General features: G+C 44.7%; 1 protein-coding gene across 1 annotated transcript in view; it reads right to left on the bottom strand.

The window, feature by feature from the left end:
• LOC147112838 (interleukin-20 receptor subunit alpha-like) overlaps positions 1–22,560 on the bottom strand; it is a 53,806-nt gene that overhangs the window by 24,795 nt on the left and 6,451 nt on the right. Inside the window, exon 2 of the mRNA XM_085997512.1 lies at positions 1,271–1,403. Within this exon, the coding sequence (XP_085853638.1) occupies positions 1,271–1,403 (133 nt within the window). The remainder of the gene's footprint in view (positions 1–1,270; positions 1,404–22,560) is intronic.

The raw sequence follows: 22,560 nt of genomic DNA, 5'->3' as shown, positions 1-22,560 counted from the left end.
ACAAGTTAAGAAGGACGAGGAGGGATAGTTTACCTTTATCACAGTCACAAAGGATATAATTTGTGATTTTGATGAGAGCCATTTCAGTAGTGTGGCAAGGGCGGAAATCTGATTGGAGGGATTCAAACATGGAATTGTGGGAAAGATGGGCACGGATTTGGGAGGCGACAACATATTCAAGGATGTTGGAGATGGGGGCGGTAGTTTGCAAGGACAGAGGCGTCAAGGGTTTTTTTTTTTGTGAGGAGAGGGATGATGATGGCAGATTTGAGGGAGAGGAGGACAGTACCTGAGGAGAGAGAACAGTGTAACAATGTCAGCTAACATGGAAGCCAGAAAAGGAAGTTGCTAGATAACTTGACAGACAGAATTAGAGGCTACAAGGATGGAAATGGAAATGTCACATTAGTATAGTGATGATGAAGGGGAATATAATGGGTTTCTAAGGGTGGAATCAAAGCATATTGTTGGCACGGAATTGAGGAAGCATTAGTTTGCAAAAAGTATTCTATTTTGCAAATTGGAAAAAATTATGATTTTTAACTATCTCTATCTGGTATTTTATAAGAAATTGCTCTTTTTAATGTTATTGGGGAACTTGCAAGAATTGCTGGAACATTTTTTTGATATAGGTCTCTATTGGAAACTCTTGGGTGAGTGTATTTTTGAATGTGTGTATATGGGAACAGTCTCTCAACTTACATAGAATTACACAGAATGTACATAACAAAAACAAGCCATTCGGCCCAACATGTCCATGCCAGAGTTTATGCTCCACACGAGCCTCCTCCTACCCCTCTTCATCTAACCCTATTAGGATAACCTTCTATGCCTTCCTCTCATGTGCTTATCTAGCTTCCCCTTAAATACACCTATGCTATTCGCCTCAACTACTTGTGGTAGCGAGTTCCACATTTCAACCACTCACTGGGTAAAGAGGTTTCTCCTGAACTCCCTATTGGATTTATTAGTGACTATTTTATATTTATGGCTCCTAGTATTTGGTATTGAATCCTGAGGATCATATATGTATGTGTGTGTTGGTATGGTGGGGGGTGGGGGAAGTGGTGGGGGAACAGGGACCTTAACTCTCCTGTCGAATGTGCTGGGAACAGATGTTAAAAGCAGGCCAAAAATGCTCTGCGGCAGGAAGGTTTTGTGTTCTGTTAAACGTTCCCTTGTAGTTATGCATGTTTTCACTTTGGGAGTGACAGCATGTAATCAAGATCTAAACAACAATGTAGCAGCAGAGAATAAGAGCAGCAATTACACTTTATACTGCACGCTGGACAGTATCCTGTATCCTTTCTCTCCGGGCAGTTCCCAGTGCAGAACGTTTTGCATGTTGATTGACAAGAAATGCACATTGCTCGGTGCAGGTAATGTGCTTGCCCTGGGAATCCCTGAAAAAAAACCCCAAAAAGGAGCACTGTTAGAATTTATACAGTAGGTTGGCAAATGGGATGTGTCAGATAAAATTACACAAGAACACAAGAATTATCAACATGGAAACAACCAGTCCATGTTGGTGCTTACCCTCCACACAATACAATACAATACAAATCGCTTTATTGGCATGATAAGGTACATCTTATGTTGCCAAAGCATCAAAATACATTTATGGTTGAACACATAAACGCGGTTCCATTCATACAGTGTATAAACAGGTATATCCCTGAGTTTATAAATATATTTTCGCCTTGTTTATATATACTCTTGTCTTAGTTTACTGGTTGTCCCTCTGTTCATGGCAAGCTGTAACATAGTGTGCCGCCAGTGTTACACAGCTTCTCTCCTCCCCCAGTAGGAATGGGAGTTTTTGGTTGTCAGTCAGATTTCTGAATTCAGGGCATATTTGTGAGAATTTTTGATAGAAATTCTCTCTGATGCCCTGATATTTTCCACAGGCTGTGAGGAAGTGCATCTCTGTCTCAACTACTCCCTGACTGCAGTGAGAGCATATCCTGTCTTCTCTTGGCAGCCTGGTCTGCCTGTGTCTGCCTTTTTCGATCGCTAGGCTATGTTCGCTAAGTCTGTACCTTGTCAAGGTTCTTCTCAGTTTGTTATACATAGATACATACATAGAGATAGGAACAGGAGTAGGCCATTCGGCCCTTCGAGCCTGCTCCGCCATTCAATGAGATCATGGCTGATCTTCGTCTGAGATCATAGCTGATCTTACCAGTTCAGTACCCCGTCCCCGCCTTTTCTCCGTAACCCTTAATCCCCTTAGCCTTCAGAAATATATCCAATTCTCTCTTGAAAATATTTATTGAATTAGCCTTCACAGCCCTCTGTGGCAGGGAATTCCACAGGCTCACCACTCTTTGAGTGAAGAAATTCTTCCTCATCTCTGTTTTAAATGATTTGCCCGCTATTTTTAGACTGTGGCCCCTGGTTCTGTGCTCCCCGGCCATTGGAAACATTCTCTCTGAATTCAGCCTGTCCAGGCCTGCCATAATTTTATATGTTTCGATGAGATCCCCTCTCAATCTTCTAAACTCCAGTGAGTACAAGCCCAAACTATTTAATCTCTCTTCGTAGGTCATTCCCGCCATTCCAGGTATCAGCCTGGTGAATCGCCGTTGCACTCTTTCCATGACAAGAACATCCTTCCGCAGATGGGGCGACCAAAACTGTACACAATACTCCAGATGCGGTCTCACCAGCACCTTGTACAGCTGTAGTAAGGTATCCCTATTCCTATACTCGAACCCCCTTGATATGAAGGCCAACATACCATTTGCCTTCTTAATCGCCTGTTGCACCTGCATGCTCTCCTTCAGTGACTGGTGCACAAGAACACCCAGGTCCCTCTGCACTTCCCCATCTCCCAATCTATTGCCATTTAGATAATAATCTACCCTCCTGTTTTTACCCCCAAAGTGGATAACCTCGCATTTATCCACATTATAGTGCATCTGCCACGTATCCGCCCATTCCCCCAACCTGTCCAAATCACACTGTAGCCTCCTGACATCCTCATCAGAGCCCACCCCTCCTCCTAGTTTAGTGTCGTCAGCGAATTTGGAAATATTGCATCCAATTCCCTGATCCAGATCATTTATATATATTGTGAACAGCTGGGGTCCCAGGACAGATCCTTGCGGCACCCCGCTGGTCACTGCCTGCCACTCCGAAAACGAGCCGTTTATTCCAACTCTCTGTTTTCTATCCGCCAGCCAGTTCTCTATCCACGTTAATACTTTGCCCCCAATCCCATGAGCCTTAATTTTGCATGATAATCTTTTGTGTGGAACCTTATCGAAGGCTTTCTGGAAGTCAAGGTACACCACATCCACTGGCTCTCCCCCATCTATTCTACCAGTTACCTCCTCAAAAAATTCCAGCAGATTAGTCAAACACGATTTACCCTTTGTAAATCCATGTTGACTCTGTCCGATCCTTTCCCCATTTGTCAAGTGCTCCGCTATTTTATCCTTAATAATGGACTCTAGCATTTTGCCCACAACCGATGTAAGGCTTACTGGTCTATAATTCCCTGCTTTCTCTCTACCCCCCTTTTTAAATATTGGGGTAACATTAGCTACCCTCCAATCCACGGGTACTGTTCCCGAGTCAATGGAGTTCCGGAAGATGATCCTTAGAGCATCTGCTATCTCCAGGGCCACCTCCTTAAGTACCCTAGGATGTAGTTTATCAGGCCCTGGGGATTTGTCGGCCTTCAGTCCCCTCAACTTACCCAACACCATATCCCTAGAGATACTAATTTCTGTCAGCTCCTCCCTCTCATTAGTCCCTATGTTTGCCGATATTCCTGGGAGGTTATTTGTGTCCTCCTTTGTGAATACAGAACCAAAGTATGAGTTTAATTGGTCTGCCATTTCCTTATTCTCCATTATATATTCTCCCGAATCGGACTGCAAGGGACCGACTTGGGATTTTACCAGTCTTTTCCTCCTGATATACCGATAAAAGCTTTTGCAGTCTGTCTTTATGTTTGCTGCAAGTTTACTTTCGTATTCTATTTTCCCCTTCCTGATTAATCCCTTTGTCCTCTTTTGCTGTATCCTGTACTGCCCCCAATCTTCCGGTCTGGTGCTTTTTTTTGCCAGTTGATATGCCCTTTTTTTTGATTTTATGCTGTCCCTAATTTCCCTCGTTATCCACGGTTGAGTCACCTTTTTAGGTTTATTTTTATGCCAAACCGGTATAAACATGTTCTGGAATTCTTCCATTCTATCTTTGAATGCTTGCCATTGTCTATCCACTGTCAATCCCCCCAGAAACACCACCCAATCAATCTTACCCAATTCCCGTCTCATACCCTCGTAATTCCCTTTATTTAAGTTCTGGACCTTAGTCTCTGATTCAATTTCCTCACTCTCCATCTCGACTGAGAGCTCGATCATATTATGATCGCTCTGACCCAAGGGGCCTCGTACAAGAAGATTGCTGATAAGTCCCTTCTCATTGCACAATACCCAGTCTAAAATGGCCTGATCTCGAGTCGGCACCTCGACATATTGGTCCAGATAACCGTCCCGAAAACATTCCAGGAATTCCTCCTCCTCAGAATTTTTACTAATTTGGGTAGTCCAATCAATATGTAAATTAAAGTCACCCATGATGACAGCTGTGCTCTTATCGCACGCTTCTCTAATTTCCCTTTTTATGCCTTCCCTCACCTCCATATTACTATTTGGAGGCCTATATATCACACCCACTAACGTTTTCCTCCCCTTGCTATTTCTCATTTCTACCCATACAGATTCCGTTTCATCCGAGTTAATATCCTTCCTTTCCATTGCATTAATCCCCTCCTTTACCAGCAATGCTACCCCACCTCCCCTACCTTTTTGCCGATCCTTCCTAAATATTGTATATCCCTGGATGTTAAGTTCCCAGCCTTGCCCACCCTGCAGCCACGTTTCTGTAATCCCAATCAAATCATACTTGTTTACCTCTATTTCCACAACTAATTCATCCACCTTGTTCCTAATGCTTCTAGCATTAAGATACAAAGCCTTCAGGCTTGCTTTTTTCACACTCTCATTATGAATTAGTTTGGCCCTTTGTGTTTCTCTCCTTTGCTTATTGCTTCTCACCTTTCTACCATCTATTTCTGACTTCATATGACTTCCCTCTTTTCCACTACCTAGGTTCCCATCCCCCTGCCAAATTAGTTTAAATCCTCCCGAACCGCCCTAGAAAATATTACCCCGAGGACATCGGCTCCCTCACAGTTCAGGTGTAGACCGTCCCCTTGGTACAGGTCACTCCTCCCCAAGAACTGGTTCCAATGCCTCAGGAATTTAAATCCCTCTCCCTTGCACCACTGCTCAAGCCACGTATTTAGCTTATCTATCTTACTCTCTCTAAACTTATTAGCTCGTGGCACTGGTAGCAATCCAGAGATTACTACCTTTGAGGTCCTACTTTTCAATTTAGCTCCTAACTCCCTAAATTCAGCTTGTAGGACCTCCTCCCTCTTTTTACCTACATCGTTGGTACCTACATGTACCACGACAACTGGCTGATCCCCCTCCCCCTTCAGAATGCTCTGCACCCGCATGGTCAGGTAATCAGCTATGGTCAGGTAATCAGCTATGTTGTATTGTCTGTTTAGGGCCAAGTAGCAATTGAGTTTGCTTTGGGTTTTTGTTGTTTCTGCCCAATATGACAGATATTTTTCCTTTTGCTTAGCGACGATTGTGTTGGGTCGAATTCCTTGTGTTACCCTGTCACTGTCCTGGGGCTGGTTATTGTTAGTATTGTTATTAGTTACTTTATTGAGTCCCAGGACTAGTTGACTGAGGGTATTCTTCTTTATGGTCAGCTCTTGGCATTTCAGGGCGTCGTAGTGATAGCATTGGGGGTTGCTCATTTGTAGGTGATTCCAAAATTTGGTGGCTCTTTTTTGGATAGTGATTATTAATGGGTATTGGCCTAGTTCCGCCCTGCATGCGTTGTTTACTGTTTTCCTTTGAGTCCGGAGGATACTTTTACAGAATTCCGCATGTAGGATCTCAATTGGGTGTTTGTCCCATTTTGCAAAATCTTGTTGTGTTAGTGGTCCCCAGACCTCACTGCCATAGAGTGCAATTGGTTCAATTACTGATTTGAAAATTTTGAGCCAAATGCTAATTGGGATTTCTATTTGGATTGATTTTTTGATGGCATAGAAAGCCCTTCTTGCTTTCTCTTTCAGTTCATTCACAGCCAGTTTGAAGTTTCCTGTAGAACTGATTTTTAAGCCCAAGTATGTGTAGTGAGTGGTTTGTTCAATTTTGGTTGTTCCTACTGTGAAATTTATTGTGGGTCCATGTTGTTTGGATCTTTGCTGGAACACAAGGACTTTGGTTTTTTGGGGATTTATTGTCAGGGCCCAAGTCTGGCAGTACGACTCCAGCAGGTCCAGGTTCTGCTGTAGACCCTCCTTAGTTGGTGACAGCAGAACCAGGTCGTCGGCATAGAGGAGGAATTTAACCTTGGATTCATATAGGGTGAGGCCGGGTGCTGTAGATTGTTCAAGTAGTTTTGCCAATCCATTAATGTAAATATTAAAGAGTGTCGGTGAGATTGGCGAGCCCTGCGTCACCCCCCGCCCCTGTGGGAAGTATTTTGTTTGTTTGTCTCCAATTTTAACTGCACATTTATTGTTTGTATACATTGATTTAATTACATCATATGTTTTCCCTCCTACCCCGCTTTCGATAAGTTTCAGGAATAAACCGTCATGCCAGATGGAGTCGAAAGCCTTCTGGAAATCTACAAAGCATGCGTAGATTTTGCTTTTGTTATGGTGAACGTGTTTGTCAATTAGGGTCTGTAGGGTGAAGATATGATCGGATGTTCTATAGTTTGGCAGGAATCCAATTTGGCTTTTACTCAAGACATTGTGCTCTTCAAGGAAGTTTATAAGTCTTTTGTTTATGATGCTACAGAATACCTTCCCCAGGTTACTGTTTACACAGATGCCTCGATAGTTGTTTGGGTCGATTTTGTCCCCACTTTTGTATATGGGTGTTATGAGTCCTTTGTTCCAGATGTCAGGGAAATAACCGACACTCAGAACCAAGTTGAAGAGTTTTAGGATAGCCAGTTTCAGTTTGTCGTCTGCGTGTTTAATCATCTCGTTTAGTATGCCGTCTGTCCCGCAAGCTTTTCCTGGTCGCAGGTCCTTGAGTTTTTCAAGAAGTTCTTTTTCTGTTATTATGGCGTCTAGCGGGTTTTGGTTATCTTTTATGGCCATTTCAAGCTTTTCAAGTTTTTTGCGTATTTGGTGTTGCTCTGGTCCTAGTGTGTTTTTCTGGTATAATTTTTCAAAGTGGTTTACCCATGTGTCCCCATTTTGAATGGACAAATCGTCGTGTTGTTTTTTGCGTAGTGTTTTCAAGTTGTCCCAGAAACAATTCGACTCAATGGATTCCTCCATGGAGCTGAGTGTATTCTTAATAAATTGCTCTTTTTTGGTCCCGAGTGTGTTTCTGTATTCTGTTAGCGTCTGACAATAAGTAAGGCGTAATTCCTCGTTTTCTGGATGTCTGTGTTTTTGGTTTGATAGTTTTCTAAGTTTTTTCCTCATGTTATGGCAATCATGGTCAAACCATTTTTCATAGTTTTTTGTTTTGGGTTTGTTCTTGCGAGCTTTCAAGTTTGCATTTGTTGCCAAATTATCAAAAATATTGTTTAGTTTACTAACTGCCCGGTTTACGCCTTCTTTATTGTGAGTGTATATGTTATCCAGAAAGGTGTCTAAGAGAGCTTGAGTTGATGCATTGCTAATTGTTTTCTGGTATTTTTCCGTGTCGTTTTTGGCCCATCTGTACGATTTTTTGGTGTTGTACAGTTTACTGGGTTGTGTTTCTATGTTGTTTGTTTCTGTCTTTTTGAGAAACATAGTAATTTGACTGTGATCTGACAGTGTTGTTTGTGGTTTGACTGTGAATGCTCTGAAAGAGGATGGGTCCAAGTCTGTAATCATATAGTCTACTGTGCTGCAGCCAAGAGGTGAGCAGTAGGTCGATCTTCCTAGGAGGTCTCCTATGAACCTACCATTGACAATGTACAGACCCAGGTTTCGACAGAGCTGTAGTAGCTGTTTACCGTTGGTATTTGACTGCTTGTCGCAGTTATGCCTGTATGGAAGGGAAGGGATGTCAAAGTGGTTATTCCCGAATACGTAATTGTTTCCCTGATTATTGGTGAAGTCTGGTTCTTCGCCCGTTCTTGAATTGAGGTCCCCACAGATCAACACGTTCCCCTGGGCCTGGTATTGGATAATTTCCCCCTCCATGTTGGAGAAGGTGTCCTCTTTGTAGTACGGGGAATCGATTGGAGGGATATAAAGTGCGCAAATGTAAACATCTTGGGTGTTTGAGATAATCTCCCTCTCAAGTTTGAGCCACATATGGTTTTCGCCCTTTTTTATAAATTTGATGTAATTCTTAAGTTCTGTTTTAAACCAGATCAGTATGCCTCCGGAGTCTCTGCCTTGGGTTACACTTGGTAATTTATTGGAGGGGACCACTAGCTCAGTGTACCCTTGGGGACAGCCGGTGTGTCCTTTTCCTTTATACCAGTAGTCCTAATCCCATGTTCTTACCTTGTTCCCATATGCCTTTATTCCCCTTTCCTTCAACCTCCTACCTAACCTATTCTTAAATGTTGATGTGATCTCTGCTTCAATCACCAACTCTGGTTGTTCATTCTAGAGCCTCACAACCCTCTGTGTAAAAAGGTTTATCCTGATTTTGTCCTAAATCTCTTATATTTAATCTTATATCTATGTTTCCATTTTCTGGACCACCCACTGGAAACAGTCTGTTTCTATCTACCCTGCCTCTTCCCTTCACAGTTATAAACACCTCTAACAAATCACCCTGTAATCGCCACCGTTCTAATGAAAACAGCCTCAATTTTTCAAGTCATTCTTTATATTTGTATTTCCTCATACCAGGCAGCTTCCTAGTGCATCTACACTGTACCCTCTCTATTGCCTCAACATCCATCCCATAATGTGGGGCCTAAAACTGCACGCAGTACTCCAACTGTGGTTTACTAAGGCTTTACTGCATATAGATTCATCGTTGCATCTCGACTTTTATATTTTATACCTCTTGCCATAAAAGCCTATATACATTATCTTTTTTATGGCATTAATCTTGAGGTGCTGCTTTTAAGGTCTTGTAAACCTGAACAAACTTGTGGGGGAGGCCAAGGGGGAGAAATTGAGTCACGCGCCCTTTGGGGTGCTAACTTCGCCGGGGCACTACTTTTAGCGCCCCGGAATAATTAGCACCCCCGCAGCCAAAATTGAGTGGTAGCACCCCAAGAGGGAAGCGGGGCACTATTGGAAGCGCCCTGCCTCCCTCTTGGGGTGCTGCAAGGGAATATCGCGGCGTTCCATGCCACGGTATTGTAGGCCTTCCTCCCATTCTTAAAGGGGAGGGGCCTTACACAGCGCAACCCGGGGTCCAGCTGGGCCACCGGGGATCGGAGTGCCGGCAAAAGAGCCTGGCACTCAAGAGAAGTGCCGCCTCATGGAGCGCAGCCGGCACTCCGCAGGAGGGCGAGTCAAGAGGCTGGGGACGGGAGCAGACGCAGGTGCTGGCAGGCGGCCAACAACAAAAATGGCCACCCGGCACCTCACCTTTAAATAGCGCCGCCCTGGCTGCAGGTAGGTCTCCCTGACACTGTCGGACATAGCGTCCAGCGGTAAGTCAGGGGGTGCTACCGAAGATCGTGGCCGGGGCGCTGCGCACGGCGATGACGTCATCGCCGGTGGCGCTAACGGTTAGCGCCGCCACTACCTCCCGCTGAATTTCGCAGGAAGCGTTGGTGGCGCCACGCCCAGGTGCTAGTTGCTTTGTGCTAACGGGAGGTGCAAAGAAACCAAAATTTTCCCCCCAAATCTAGAGGTCAATAATATAAGATAGTCACTAATAAATCCAATCAGGAATTCAGGAGAAACTTCTTCACCCAAAGGGTGGTGAGAATGTGGAACTCACTACCACAAGGAGTAGTTGAGGCAAATAGCATAGATGCATTTAAGGGGAAGCTAGATAAGCACATGAAGGAGAAAGGAATAGAAGGATATTCTGATAGGGTTAGATGAAGAGCGGTGGATGGAAGCTCATGTTAAGCATAAATGCTAGCATAGACCAGTCGTGCTGAATTCCAGTTTCTAGGCTGTAAACACTAAGGCCTCGATTTTCCCTACCTCGATGAGTCCGAGGTGGGCGACGTCGGTGGCGGGCCTCGGTCCTGCTGCTGGCTCCATCCCGGCCTCCGACATGAGTTTCCCGATTGGGCTTGTTAAGCCCGCCCAGCGAGTTTCCTAGCCAATTGAAGGAAGCTGGTCTGATGACGTAATTTATGATGCATCATCAACCGAATTCCTTAAAGGGGCTATGCGCAAATTTACTTTGGCGTTGGCGCTGTCAGTGTTCTACAGCATTGATGTGCTGCAAACACTGACAAGCACGTTATTTCTTCCCCCATTTCCACCAGGATCCTTTGATGTATCCCATCAGGTACTGGCACCTTGTCCTCTTTTAGCTTAATTAATTTCTCTAATACTTTGCTTTAATCCATTATAGCTCTCACCTCACTTTTCATAGAGTCATAGAGTTTTACAGCACAGAAAGAGGCCCTTCGGCCCATCGTGTCTGCGCCGCCCATCCATCCCTGTCCAGTCTACTCCCATTTTCCAGCATTTGGTCCATAGCCTTGTATGCAATGGCATTTCAAGTGCTCATCCAAATGCTTCTTGAATGTTGTGAGGGTTCCTGCCTCTACCACCCTTTCAGGCATTGAGTTCCACATTCCAACCACCCTCTGGGTGAAAAAGTTCCTCCTCAAATCCCCTCTAAATCTCCTGCCCCTTACCCTGAATCTATGCCCCCTTGTTATTGACCCCCCTACTAAGGGGAAAAGTTCCTCTTTATCTACCCTATCTATGCCCCTCATCATTTTGTACACCTCAATCAGGTCCCCCCTCAGCCTTCTTTGCTCCAAGGAAAACAACCCCAGCCTGTTTAGTCTTTCTTCATAGCTGAGGCGCTCCATCCCAGGTAACATCCTGGTGAATCTTCTCTGCACCCTCTCCAAAGCAATCACATCCTTCCTATAGTGAGGCGACCAGAACTGCACACAGTACTCCAGCTGTGGCCTCACCAGCGTTTTGTACAGCTCCATCATAACCTCCCTGCTCTTATATTCTATGCCTCGGCTAATGAAGGCAAGTATCCCATATGCCTTTTTAACCACCTTATCTACCTGTTCCGCTGCCTTCAGGGATCTATGTACATGTACACCAAGGTCCCTCTGACCCTCTGTACTTCCTAGGGTCCTACCACTCATTGTGTATTCCCTTGCCTTATTTGTCCGTCCAAAATGCATCACCTCGCACTTTTCAGGGTTAAATTCCATTTGCCACTTTTCCGCCCATCTGACCAACCCGTTTATATCGTCCTGTAGCCTGAGGCTTTCCTCCTCACAATTTACCACCGCACCAATTTTCGTGTCATCTGCGAACTTACTGATCATACCTTTTACATTCTCATCCAAATCATTTATGTAGATCACAAACAACAAGGGACCCAGCACCGATCCCTGAGGTACCCCACTGGACACAGGCTTCCAGTCACAAAAGCAACCTTCGACCATCACCCTCTGCCTCCTGCCACTCAGCCAGTTTAGGATCCAACGCGCCAAGGCACCCTGGATCCCATGGGCTCTTACCTTCTTGACCAGTCTCCTATGCGGGACTTTGTCAAAAGCTTTACTGAAGTCCATGTAAACCACATCCACAGCATTTCCCTCATCCACCCCCCTAGTCACCCCCTCGAAAAATTCAATCAGATTTGTCAGACATGATTTACCCTTGACAAAGCCATGCTGACTATCCCCGATTAATCCATGCCTCTCCAAGTGGAGACTAATTTTGTCCCTCAGAATTTTTTCCAATAATTTCCCTACCACAGATGTTAGGCTCACTGGCCTGTAATTCCCTGGTTTATCCCTGCTACCCTTCTTGAATAATGGTACTACATTAGCTGTTCTCCAGTCCTCTGGTACATCCCCTGTGGCCAGAGAGGTTCTGAAAATTTGTGTCAGAGCCCCTGCAATCTCCTCCTTTGCCTCCCACAGCAGCCTGGGATACATCTCGTCCGGGCCTGGGGATTTATCCACTTTTTGGCCTGCTAAAACCGCTAGCACCTCCTCCCTCTCGATGCTAATATGTTCAAGTATGTCACAGCCCCCTTGCCCGATTTCTATGTCTGCATCATCTTTCTCCATAGTGAACACAGATGCAAAAAATTCATTTAAAACCCCGCCTACATCATCTGGCTCTACACACAGATTGCCACTTTGGTCCCTAATGGGCCCTACCCTTTCCCTGGTTATCCTCTTGCCCTTAATATACTTATAAAACATCTTAGGATTTTCCTTTATTTTGCTCGCCAGTGTTATTTCATGGCCCCTCCTCGCCCTCCTAATTTCTTTTTTAAGTATGCCCCTGCATTTTTTATACTCCTCTAGGGCTTCTTCCGTCTTTAGTCTTTTGTAACTGCCAAAAGCCCCCCTTTTATTTCTAATGCATTTTTGTATATCCCTTGTCATCCAAGGTTCCCTTTGCTTGTTGGTCCCACCCTTGACCTTTACAGGAACATGTTGGCGTTGTACTCTCTCTATTTCCCTTCTGAAAGTCTCCCACTGTTTTGATGCGGATTTTCCTATAAGTAGCTGCTCCCAGTCCAATTTGGCCAGATCCTGCCTTATCATATTAAAATCGGCCTTCCCCCAATTTAGAACCCTTATTTCCGGGCCGTCTTTGTCTTTTTCCATGACCACCTTAAATCTCACCGAATTGTGGTCACTGTCACCAAAATGCTCTCCTACTGACACTTCCACCACTTGCCCGGCTACATTCCCCAGAATTAGGTCCAGTACCGCCCCCTCTCTTGTAGGACTTTCTACATGTTGGCTCAAAAAGCTCTCCTGGATGCACTTTAAGAATTCTGCACCCTCTAAGCCTTTCACACTCTGACTATCCCAATTTATATTGGGGAAGTTGAAATCCCCCACTATTATTACCCTATTATTTTCACACTTTTCTGAGATTTGCCTACATATCTGTTCCTCTATCTCCCCCTTTTAACCAATTCAGATTTACCTCCTCCCCTTTTGTAAACATTGACGCAAAGTATATGTTAAATATCCCTGGAAATTTCCACTAATCCTTTAATAACTCACTATCCTTGCCTCTCAGGGGTCCCACCTCACAGTCAATGATTTTCTTTTTATTGGTATATTTGTAAAATACTATACTGTTCTTTCTAATAATTTTTGAGATTCTCTCTTCACATTCCTTCCTTGCTTTCTTTGTCCCTTTCTTAACCTCTTCCCTTATTTTCTTATTATTTTATTTTTATCATACTTACAGGATTACCCAATACCCTCTTCTTCAATAGTAGTTTGTTTAACCTCTTTATTTATCCACAGCATTCTGAAACTTGAAGTAGTCACCATTTTAATGGTATATATTTATTACGTAACTTTGCACTCTCCTTTTTAAATCTCCTTTTTAAGCTCTTATCATAAGCCCCAAATATAACGTAAAGAATTGGTGACCTTGTCAATAAAGCCATGTGACGTCCCAGAGCTGGGTGAACAGACCAGGATTCAATGTAGTTGTTGCCCTTAACATTTCTGTGAATAATTTAAGGATTACCATTGTATACAGATTCCCAAATTGGTGCTTATATTGTAAGTTAATGTCAAAACAAATTAATTGCGGTCAATGAAAAAGTTCTTACAATAATCCTGTTTTTAAAATAGTTTTGCTGAGCTTTAAAGTGATCACTTTGAGGAATGAAGAACATAAGAAATAGGAGCAGGAGTAGGCCTTCGAGCCTGCTTCGCCATTCAATAAGGTCATGGCTGGTCTTCTACATCAACTCCACTATCCCGCCCTATCCCCATATCCCTTGATTCCCTAGTGCCCAAAAATTTATTGATCTCCGTCTTGAATATACTCATCGACTGGTGTTGATGAAACTGTTTCTGAAGTATCCTCGGCTGTAGCAGACTGAGAACATCTACTTTAGGGGCGCAAGGATTAACATTCCTAGTTTATTCTCCTTTTTTCTTTCAGATGGAAAGTGTGTTTAGGACATCTTACAAACTGATACTGAGGAGAACAATGAGCAATTTGCAAGTGAGTTGATTCCAAATCTAGGACATGTCATTCGACCCAGTGTAAACAAGATAACCAATCCCCGGGAAGCATCAACTCAGAAGAAGGGAATGCACCAAGGGGGAAAAAAATCAACCTGAAACTGGGCCTTTAGAAGGCACAGAATAAACACTATGATCCATTCTTTGAATAACTGGTTTAATTTTCTCTGTTTGCTCTGTTTAGCAGTTAAGTCACTACCTGTCCATTTTAAATGGCTTTCCGACTGTGTTAAGAAAACACAGACAGGAATTTAGTGAGAACACATTAGTGCACAAAAGGAAATTTTAAACCCCCTCTGTCTAGTGAAAGGGCTAACATGGGATGCTCAACAGGCCAAGATTTTGATAAGCAAACACAATAACTTATGTAACATACCTTTCAGAAAACCTATGTGGTTTCTCGGTTTATATTGGTTAGACATTTTCCATCCCTCTTAGTTTTTACTGCATACAGTGGTTTCTGTCTCATCAGCACAGTATGTCATTTGTGGTCTGAGATGCTGAAACCATGTCACTCGATCTGAGATTTGGATCTCACGCTCCATTTTTTTGTTTTCAGCTACCATATGAACTAAAGAGGCATTGTCATTATGTGTTTTTTTCCCCGAGGGGATGGGGGGGGGGGGGGGTGGGGGCGGGTGGGTGGCAGAAGAGCTGAGTGCTACTATTGTGACAAAGATGTTGTGTGCAAGTGATACTATGTATTGTATCACATTTTGTGTGTACAAATGATAAATATACCTTTTTTTATGATAGAAGTGCCCTTTTAAATGCCATTTACACTTCATCTAGTCATCTTTTGTTTCTTAACTTGTCCCATTACCATCTCCTTTTGCCTTGCACCATCATCCCCTTTGTCTCTTAATCTCTCCCGCCTTCCAGCCTATCACAGACCTTCCCTTTTGTTCTTTCCTCCCCTCCCCCCTCCCCCTGCCCCACACTTGCTTAAAAACATGTAACATCTCCAACTTTTTCCAGTTCTGATGAAATATTAACTGTTTTTCTCTCTCTCCAGATGCTGCCTGATCTGCTGAGTAATTCCAGCATTTTCTGTTTTTATTTCAGATTTCCAGCATCAGCAGTATTTTGATTTTGCCCTTTTAAATGTTCTGTTCTGAGCTCACAGATGGAGAGTGGACACTTGGGTGAAGTATTGGAGACAAGTGGACACCTATGGAACTAAACCCTTTTGGAAGGAGAGGAAAATATTGAAAGCAGAAATAATACAAATAAAAATGCCTATGGAGAATTTTCACTTTGGTTTGCTCCTGTGTCTAGACATTCCAGTGTTGTTCAGTGCATGAGAGAAGTAGGTCAGGCACCCGATATGCTACTATCTCATTCACAACGACGTCCTGAAGTGATAAGGACTGCAGTGAATAAGTATATCTGCTGCAGTTAAAGCAGAGCAATGGGGGTCATTTTCACCTTATTGCTGGAGTGTAAAACTGGAGTTGCCATTATGGAAAGGAAACTCGGGACATTTCAATCACGACTGCCCGACCTGTAATACCAGTTTTACGCTCAAGCAGTAAGTTGAAAATGACCCACAATGCACTTTGAAGAAGGGTTTCGACCGGAAACGTTGACTGTTTCTCTCTCCACGGATGTTGCCTGGCCTGCTGAGTTTTTCCAGCGTCTTCTGTTGTTATTATGCACTTTTTATTGTTATGTTAGTTAAAATGTTTGATGTGCTCACGGCACAGGAACAGGCGCATATTTGAGAAAGCTCGGCTCCCGATCTAAGCAGTGTTGTGTAGGGTGGCACTGGAACAAAGGTCAGGTAATTTCCAGATGGCAAGAGGGGAAGGGAGGGAATAGTCATGGGCCATCAGCAGCAGCAGAGTTGAATTCCACCACAATCTGTAATCTCACGGCCTGGCTTATCCCTCACTCTACCATTACCATCAAGCCAGGGGACCAATCCTGCTTCAATGAGGAGTGCAGAAGAGCAGGCCAGCAGCAGCACCAGGCGTGCCTAAAAATTAGGTGCTAACCTGGGGAAGCTGCAACACAGGACCACAGGCATGTAAAACAACAGAAGCAGCATGCTATAGATAGGGTGAAGCGATCCCAAATCAACGGATCAGGTCAAAGCTCCGCAGTCCTGCCACATCCAGTCTTGAATGGTGGTGGACAATTAAACAACTAACGGAAGGAGGAGGCTCCATGAATATCCCCATCCTCAATGATGGTGGAGCCCAGCACGCGAGTGCAAAAGACCAGGCTGAAGCGTTTGCAACCATCTTCAGCCAGAAGTGCCAGATGATCCATATCGGCCTCCTCCTGAGGTCCCCACCATCACAAAAGCCAGTCTTCACCCAATTCGATTCACTCCACGTGATATAAAGAAAGACTTGCATTTATATAGCGCCTTTCATGACCACCAGACGTCTCAAAGCACTTTACATTCAATGAAGTACTTTTGAAGTAGAGTCACTGTTGTAATGTGTGAAACAGCTGAGCGCACTGGAAACAGCAAAGGCTATGGGCCCTGACAACATCCGTGTTGTGCTGAAGACTTATGCTCCAGAACTATCTGCGCCTCTAGCCAAGCTGTTCCAGTACAGCTACAATACGGGCATCTACCCGACAATGTGGAAAACTGCCCAGGTATGTCCTGTCCACAAAAAGCAGGACAAATCCAATCCGGCCAATTACCGCTCCATCAGTGTACTCTCAATCATCAGCAAATTGCTGGAAGGTGTCATCGACAGTGCTATCAAGCGGCACTTAATCACCAATAACCTGTTCACCAATGCTCAGTTTGGGTTCCGCCAGGACCACTCGGCTCCAGACCTCATTGCAGCCTTGGTCCAAACATGGACAAAAAAGCTGAATTCCAGAGGCGAGGTGAGAGTGACTGCCCTTGACATCAAGGCGGCATTTGACTGAGTGTGGCATCAAGGAGCCCTAGTAAAATTGAAGTCAATGGGAATCGGGGGAAAACTCTCCACTGGCCGGTGTCATACCTAGCACAAATGAAGATGGCAGTGGTGGTTGCTGGAGGTCAATCATCTCAGCCCCAGGACATCGCTGCAGGAGTTCCGCAGAGCAGTGTTCGAGGCCCAATCCAACTTCAGCTGCTTCATCAGTGACCTTCCCTCCATCATAAGGTCAGAAGTGGATGTTCGCTGATGACTGCACAGTGTTCAGTTCCATTCGCAACTCAACAGATAATGAAGCAGTCCATGCCCGCATGCAGAAAGACCTGGACCGACATTCAGGCTTGGGCTGATAAGTGGCAAGTAACATTCGCACCACACAAGTGCCAGGCAATGACTATCTCCAACAAGTGAAGCATCTAACCACTGCCCCTTGACATTCAAAGGCATTACCATTGCTGAATCCCCACCCTCAACATCCTGGGGGTCACCATTGACCAGAAAATTAACTGGACCTGCCACATAAATACTGTGGCAACAAGAGTGGGTCAGAGGCTGGGCACTAATGGGGCACAAAGCTACTAGCGCTTGGGCGTGGTGATGTTTGCGCCGCTCGCGAAATTGACCAGACATTTTGCAGCGGCGCTAAACACTACCGCCACGATCTCCCGCGCCCGCAGATCGTGACGTCAGTCGAGCGTGCAACGCCCTGGTAGCACCCCAGACCGGATATTGAGTGGTGCCCCCTGCCTTACCACCTGCTGCTAGCAACGAGAGGTTGAGGGGAGCATTTTGCAGTCGGGAAGGGACTGGGGGAGCGCTATTTAAAGGCGACCGCTTCCTGCCTTTTTATCTGGCGGCATTTTTGCACCACGCATTCTGAGAAAGAGAGACGTCTGGAGAGATTCAACGCTGTGTGAAGGAGTTTTGGGTACTTTGCAGGTTCATTTTGATTTGAGCTTCCTTGCATCGATTTAGAAGAGACTATGGGGGCTGCACTCTGAGCTCTTTCCCTGGGCCTCTCCACTGTTCTTTCCAGCAGATTTCCGGTTTCCAGTGCAGGTCTCTCCATGCCGAGATTCAAGGCTGCAATGAGCAGGTTGTGGATGGAGAGCAAGATCGACCCTCCCCTTTAAGAACTGGCCGGCGCCAGTGTGTCTGTGTTCCATTGCTGACTGACATCACATGAGCTTCGCCAGGGCACTGAGGTAGTGCCTCGCCCCTCGGCATTAGCGCATTAAGAGAGGTGTTTAGCACCTGATTTAGCGCTCCAATCACCTGCAGGGGCGATAGAAGCCAAGTTTGCAGTTGGAGGCGATAATTAGCGCCGGGCACTAAACTTAGCACCCGGCCGATAATTACGCCCCAAACGGGGCGATAGTGAATTTCTCCCCCCAACCCTCTCCACCACCGGCGTACCGTGGCTGCAGTGTGTACCATCTACAAGATGCACTGCAGCAACTCACCAAGGCTTCTTCAGCAGCACTTCCCAAACCCGCGACCTCTACTACCTAGAAGGACAAGGGCAGCAGGTGCTTGGGAACACCATCACCTGCAAGTTCCCCTCTAAGTTACACACCATCCTGACTTGGAAATATATCGCCGATCCTTCATCGTCGCTGGGTCAAAATCCCGGAACAGCCTTCCTAACAGCACTGTGGGCCTCGCCACTGTTCTTTCCAGCAGATTTCCAGTGCAGGTCTCTCCAGGCCGAGATTCAAGGCTGCAATGAGCAGGTTGTGGATGGACTGCAGCGGTTCAAGAAGGTGGCTCACCACCATCTTCTCAAGGGCAATTAGGGATGGGCAATAAATGCTGGCCTTGTCGGCGACACCCACATCCCAGCAATGAATAATATAAAAAGTCATACCTGGGCAGTCCCTGGCATTTACTAGTGGGAGGATATGAAGGTGGTCGCCTGGGAGCAGACTATGCAAACACTCCCTCAGCTGCAGACAGCACTGGGCAGGCAGACAAAGAAAGGAATAAAATTAAAGAATAAAAGAAAACTATCCAAAAAACTGACTGAGTCTTTTTCCATCATAGCACCATTGGCAGCTTTATAAGACTATGTCATTTTAAGTAGATTACATATCATCCCTTCTGATTATCTCTTAGAAAACATTACTGATTATCCTTTGAAATGATTTGACCAAAATATCATGTACACAATGGTTATGAGTTCACATTCCTCTCGTACCTCCCAGGGACCCACCTCAAACTTGGTAGCTCACTGAGACGGCAAATTGTTATTCAATTGTTATTCAACAGCAAACTACAGATCCACCCTTCTACACCATATAGCACAACATAAAACTGATTTTGTATGGAATACCCTTCACTAAAAAAAAAAATCTATATTTCAGAATTCAAAATAGTTTGTAAATTTACTGTACTAATCTCTTAAGGGCAGAGAATGTATTAGGGCAGAATTTCCTGTTACTGTGCCTGGGACACGAGGAGAACTCCCTGGCTCTTCTTCAAATAGAATAGTCTGTGCATCAATGAGAGACTTAGTACACAACCTCCTGTGAGAAGGAGTGCCGTGTATGTGTTATACACTAAACTGTGGTATCTAGGGAAACCCAATTATTGCTGTATTGATTGAAATAACAAGCCATTTATTAGGTAACAACCGTTCTGTGTTCTTACAATCCCTGCTCAACAATGAAGATTTAAATTTGAGCTAGAAGAGTTGAAAAGTTCATAGCAAACTTTATTGACGACACATTGACTGTCATGTTAGACAATGCAATGTAGGTTGCCATACTTATGGTTCATTCTACATGTCTAATAAATCTTTTGACATTTTGAATATTTATCTTGTTTTTTTAATATTGGGACGGGGAGAAAGTTGCTTTTAAATCAGGTGAAAGGCTATATTGATCCAACTTTTAAAGATTACATGACTTGAATAATTAACTAAGGAAGAGGTATGGTGAAAGATATTACGACATAGCATGCTTTTTCCAGTTTTCATTGAACTTGAAAGCCTCAGAGTCTAATCAAATTATTTTCTGCTTTATTTATCCTCTTGTGTCATAATAGACTCCATTTAACACTGTGGGCTAGAAATTAGCCTCCTTAGCACCTCCCGGGGGCGATAACGGGGTGTTAACGACTTACCGACCGAGATGAACGACTCCTGCTAACCTGGCCGGGAGGTTTTCGGTGGTGGTAACACTCTGCGTCACGATCTCCTGCGCCCAGAGATCGTGCCATCATTGCTGTGCGCATCGCCCCAGTAGCGCCCCGACCCAAAATTTGGTTCTGCCCCCTGCCGCATCACCGGGCGAAAGCACCGACAGCTGCAAGAGGCATTGTTTGGGAGGCCATGCACTTAGGGGGCGGAAGTTAAAGGGGAGGTTGCCGAGGTAAATAGGAACATTTCTAAAATGGTTTTTTCAATTTTTTTCAATTCTCCTGGGCCACGATCGATCAGCCCGGCACTCTGTTGGAGTGCATGGGGCTGATCGGGCTGGATCGCGACTGCCGTTGGGGACCAGCTAACTGGTCCTAATGCAGAGCCTTCAGCGATGGTCCTTCCTTGGGAAGTAAGGAGCCTCGGATCGCGGCAGCGCTGCATGGGACACCACTACCGCCCCGCCTACGTCCTTTAGCGCTCCAGGAAGGAAGTGGTGTGCTTGAATTAGCGCTCCACTTCCTTTCTGGAACACAAACACTGAATTTAGAAAAAGCTGGGCATCATTAGCATCTGGCGCTAAGTTTCCCAGCTTTCAAAAGTTACCGCCGCCAAATGGGGCGATACCGAATTTCTAGCTGTGTGTTCTCCTAACACTGTACCTCATTATGCTTGGATTTTTGTGCTCACTCACATTGATCATGTTGTAAATGAAGCACTAAACACTACAAACATGCTGATACAGCTCCGATCGCAGCCCTGCCTTCGATCTAGTTCCTTTTCTCTCCAGTTTTGAAGAAGGGTCAAACCCGAAACGTCAACTCAAATTTCTCTCCACGGATGTTGCCTGACTTGCTGAGTTTTTCCAGCATTTTCTGTTGTTATTTCGGATTTCCAACATCTGCAGTATTTTGCTATCGTACTGTTCAGTGGGTTGGTAGGTGTATAGACTCATTTCTTCCCTCCTCTTTCTCAGGTCTTGCTGAGCAATGCAGTCAATGAGGTTGAGAAGGTAGGTGGATGACTTGCTCCTACCAGTGCCTCTGCCAAAGTTTCTCTTATCCAGTTGATAGGAGTTGTGTAGAAGTGTCTCACAACAAGGCTGCGATCAGAACCTTTGTGGAATGGGGAAATGAAACCTCCTTTCACTCTGTAGCACTGCAAATTGATGCAAGAATCAGCCCACACTGCCTTTTAAAATGAGCTTATCAGCCTCATTATCTTTAGTTCCTATGAACCTATTGTACAACATTATTGCAATGCTCTTTCTCAAACTATATTTTATTGCCCTACATCCACCTTGCTACTTGAATGTTTTATTTGAATTCCATTCATTGCTCCACCTCTGTCATTATTTCTTTTGATAAACCAGTTTGACACCATTCTATGATGCTAGCATCAGCTCCAGTCATAAGGGCTGTTCATCCACAGACAGCATAATGACAATGTGTTAAGACCCCACAAGCTTGAACAAATTAATGAATGTTAAAAAAAATAACTTGCATTTATATAGTACCTTTCACAACCTCAGGGCGTCCCAAAGCACTTTACAGCCAATGAAGTGTAGGCACTGTTGTAATGTAGGAAATGTGGCAGCCAATCTGTGCACAACACGGACCACAAACAACACTGAGATAATGACCAGATAATGTTTTAATAATGTTGGTGGAGGGACAAATATTGGCTAGAACACCCCTGCTCTTCTCTGAATAGTGCAGTGGGATTTTTTACATTCACCTGAGAAGGCAGACATAGGTCCGTACCATTGCTTTCACCTACGCCTTTGTTACCTTTAGACTTGACTATTCCAATGCTGTCCTGTCCGGCCTCCCATCTTCCACCCTCCTTAAACTTAAGCTCATCCAAAACTCTGCTGCCCTGTTCTAACTCGCACCAAGTCCTGTTCACCCATCAGGCCTGTGCACGCTGACCTACATTGGATCCCGGTCCGGCAATTTTAAAATTCTCATCCTTGTTTTCATATCCTTCCACGGCCTCGCCTCTCCCTATCTCTGTAACCTCCTCCAGCCCTACAACCCTCCGAGATCTCTGCACTCCTCCAATTCTGGCCTCTTGCACATCCCCGAATGTTAATCACGCCATCATTGGTGGCCGTGCCTTCAGCGGCCTAGGCTCTAAGCTCTGGAATTCACTCCCTAAACCTCTCCGCCTAGTTTCCCTAATCTCTTCTCATAATAAAAGCCTCTCACCCCCGATATCATCTCAGCAAATCTCTTCTGTACCCTCTACATGGCACCCAGAAATATTTTGACAAGAAAATGTCAGTGTTGTCACAGTACCACCTGTATTGTTATTCCAAGATCT

Source organism: Somniosus microcephalus, chromosome 9 (genome assembly GCF_052327205.1).
Source record: "Somniosus microcephalus isolate GS21.2 chromosome 9, FLI_Smic_1.0, whole genome shotgun sequence".
Classification (NCBI taxonomy): Eukaryota; Metazoa; Chordata; class Chondrichthyes; order Squaliformes; family Somniosidae; genus Somniosus; species Somniosus microcephalus.
Note: the sequence above shows the minus strand (reverse complement) of the source record. Positions and strands in the feature narration are given on the sequence as shown.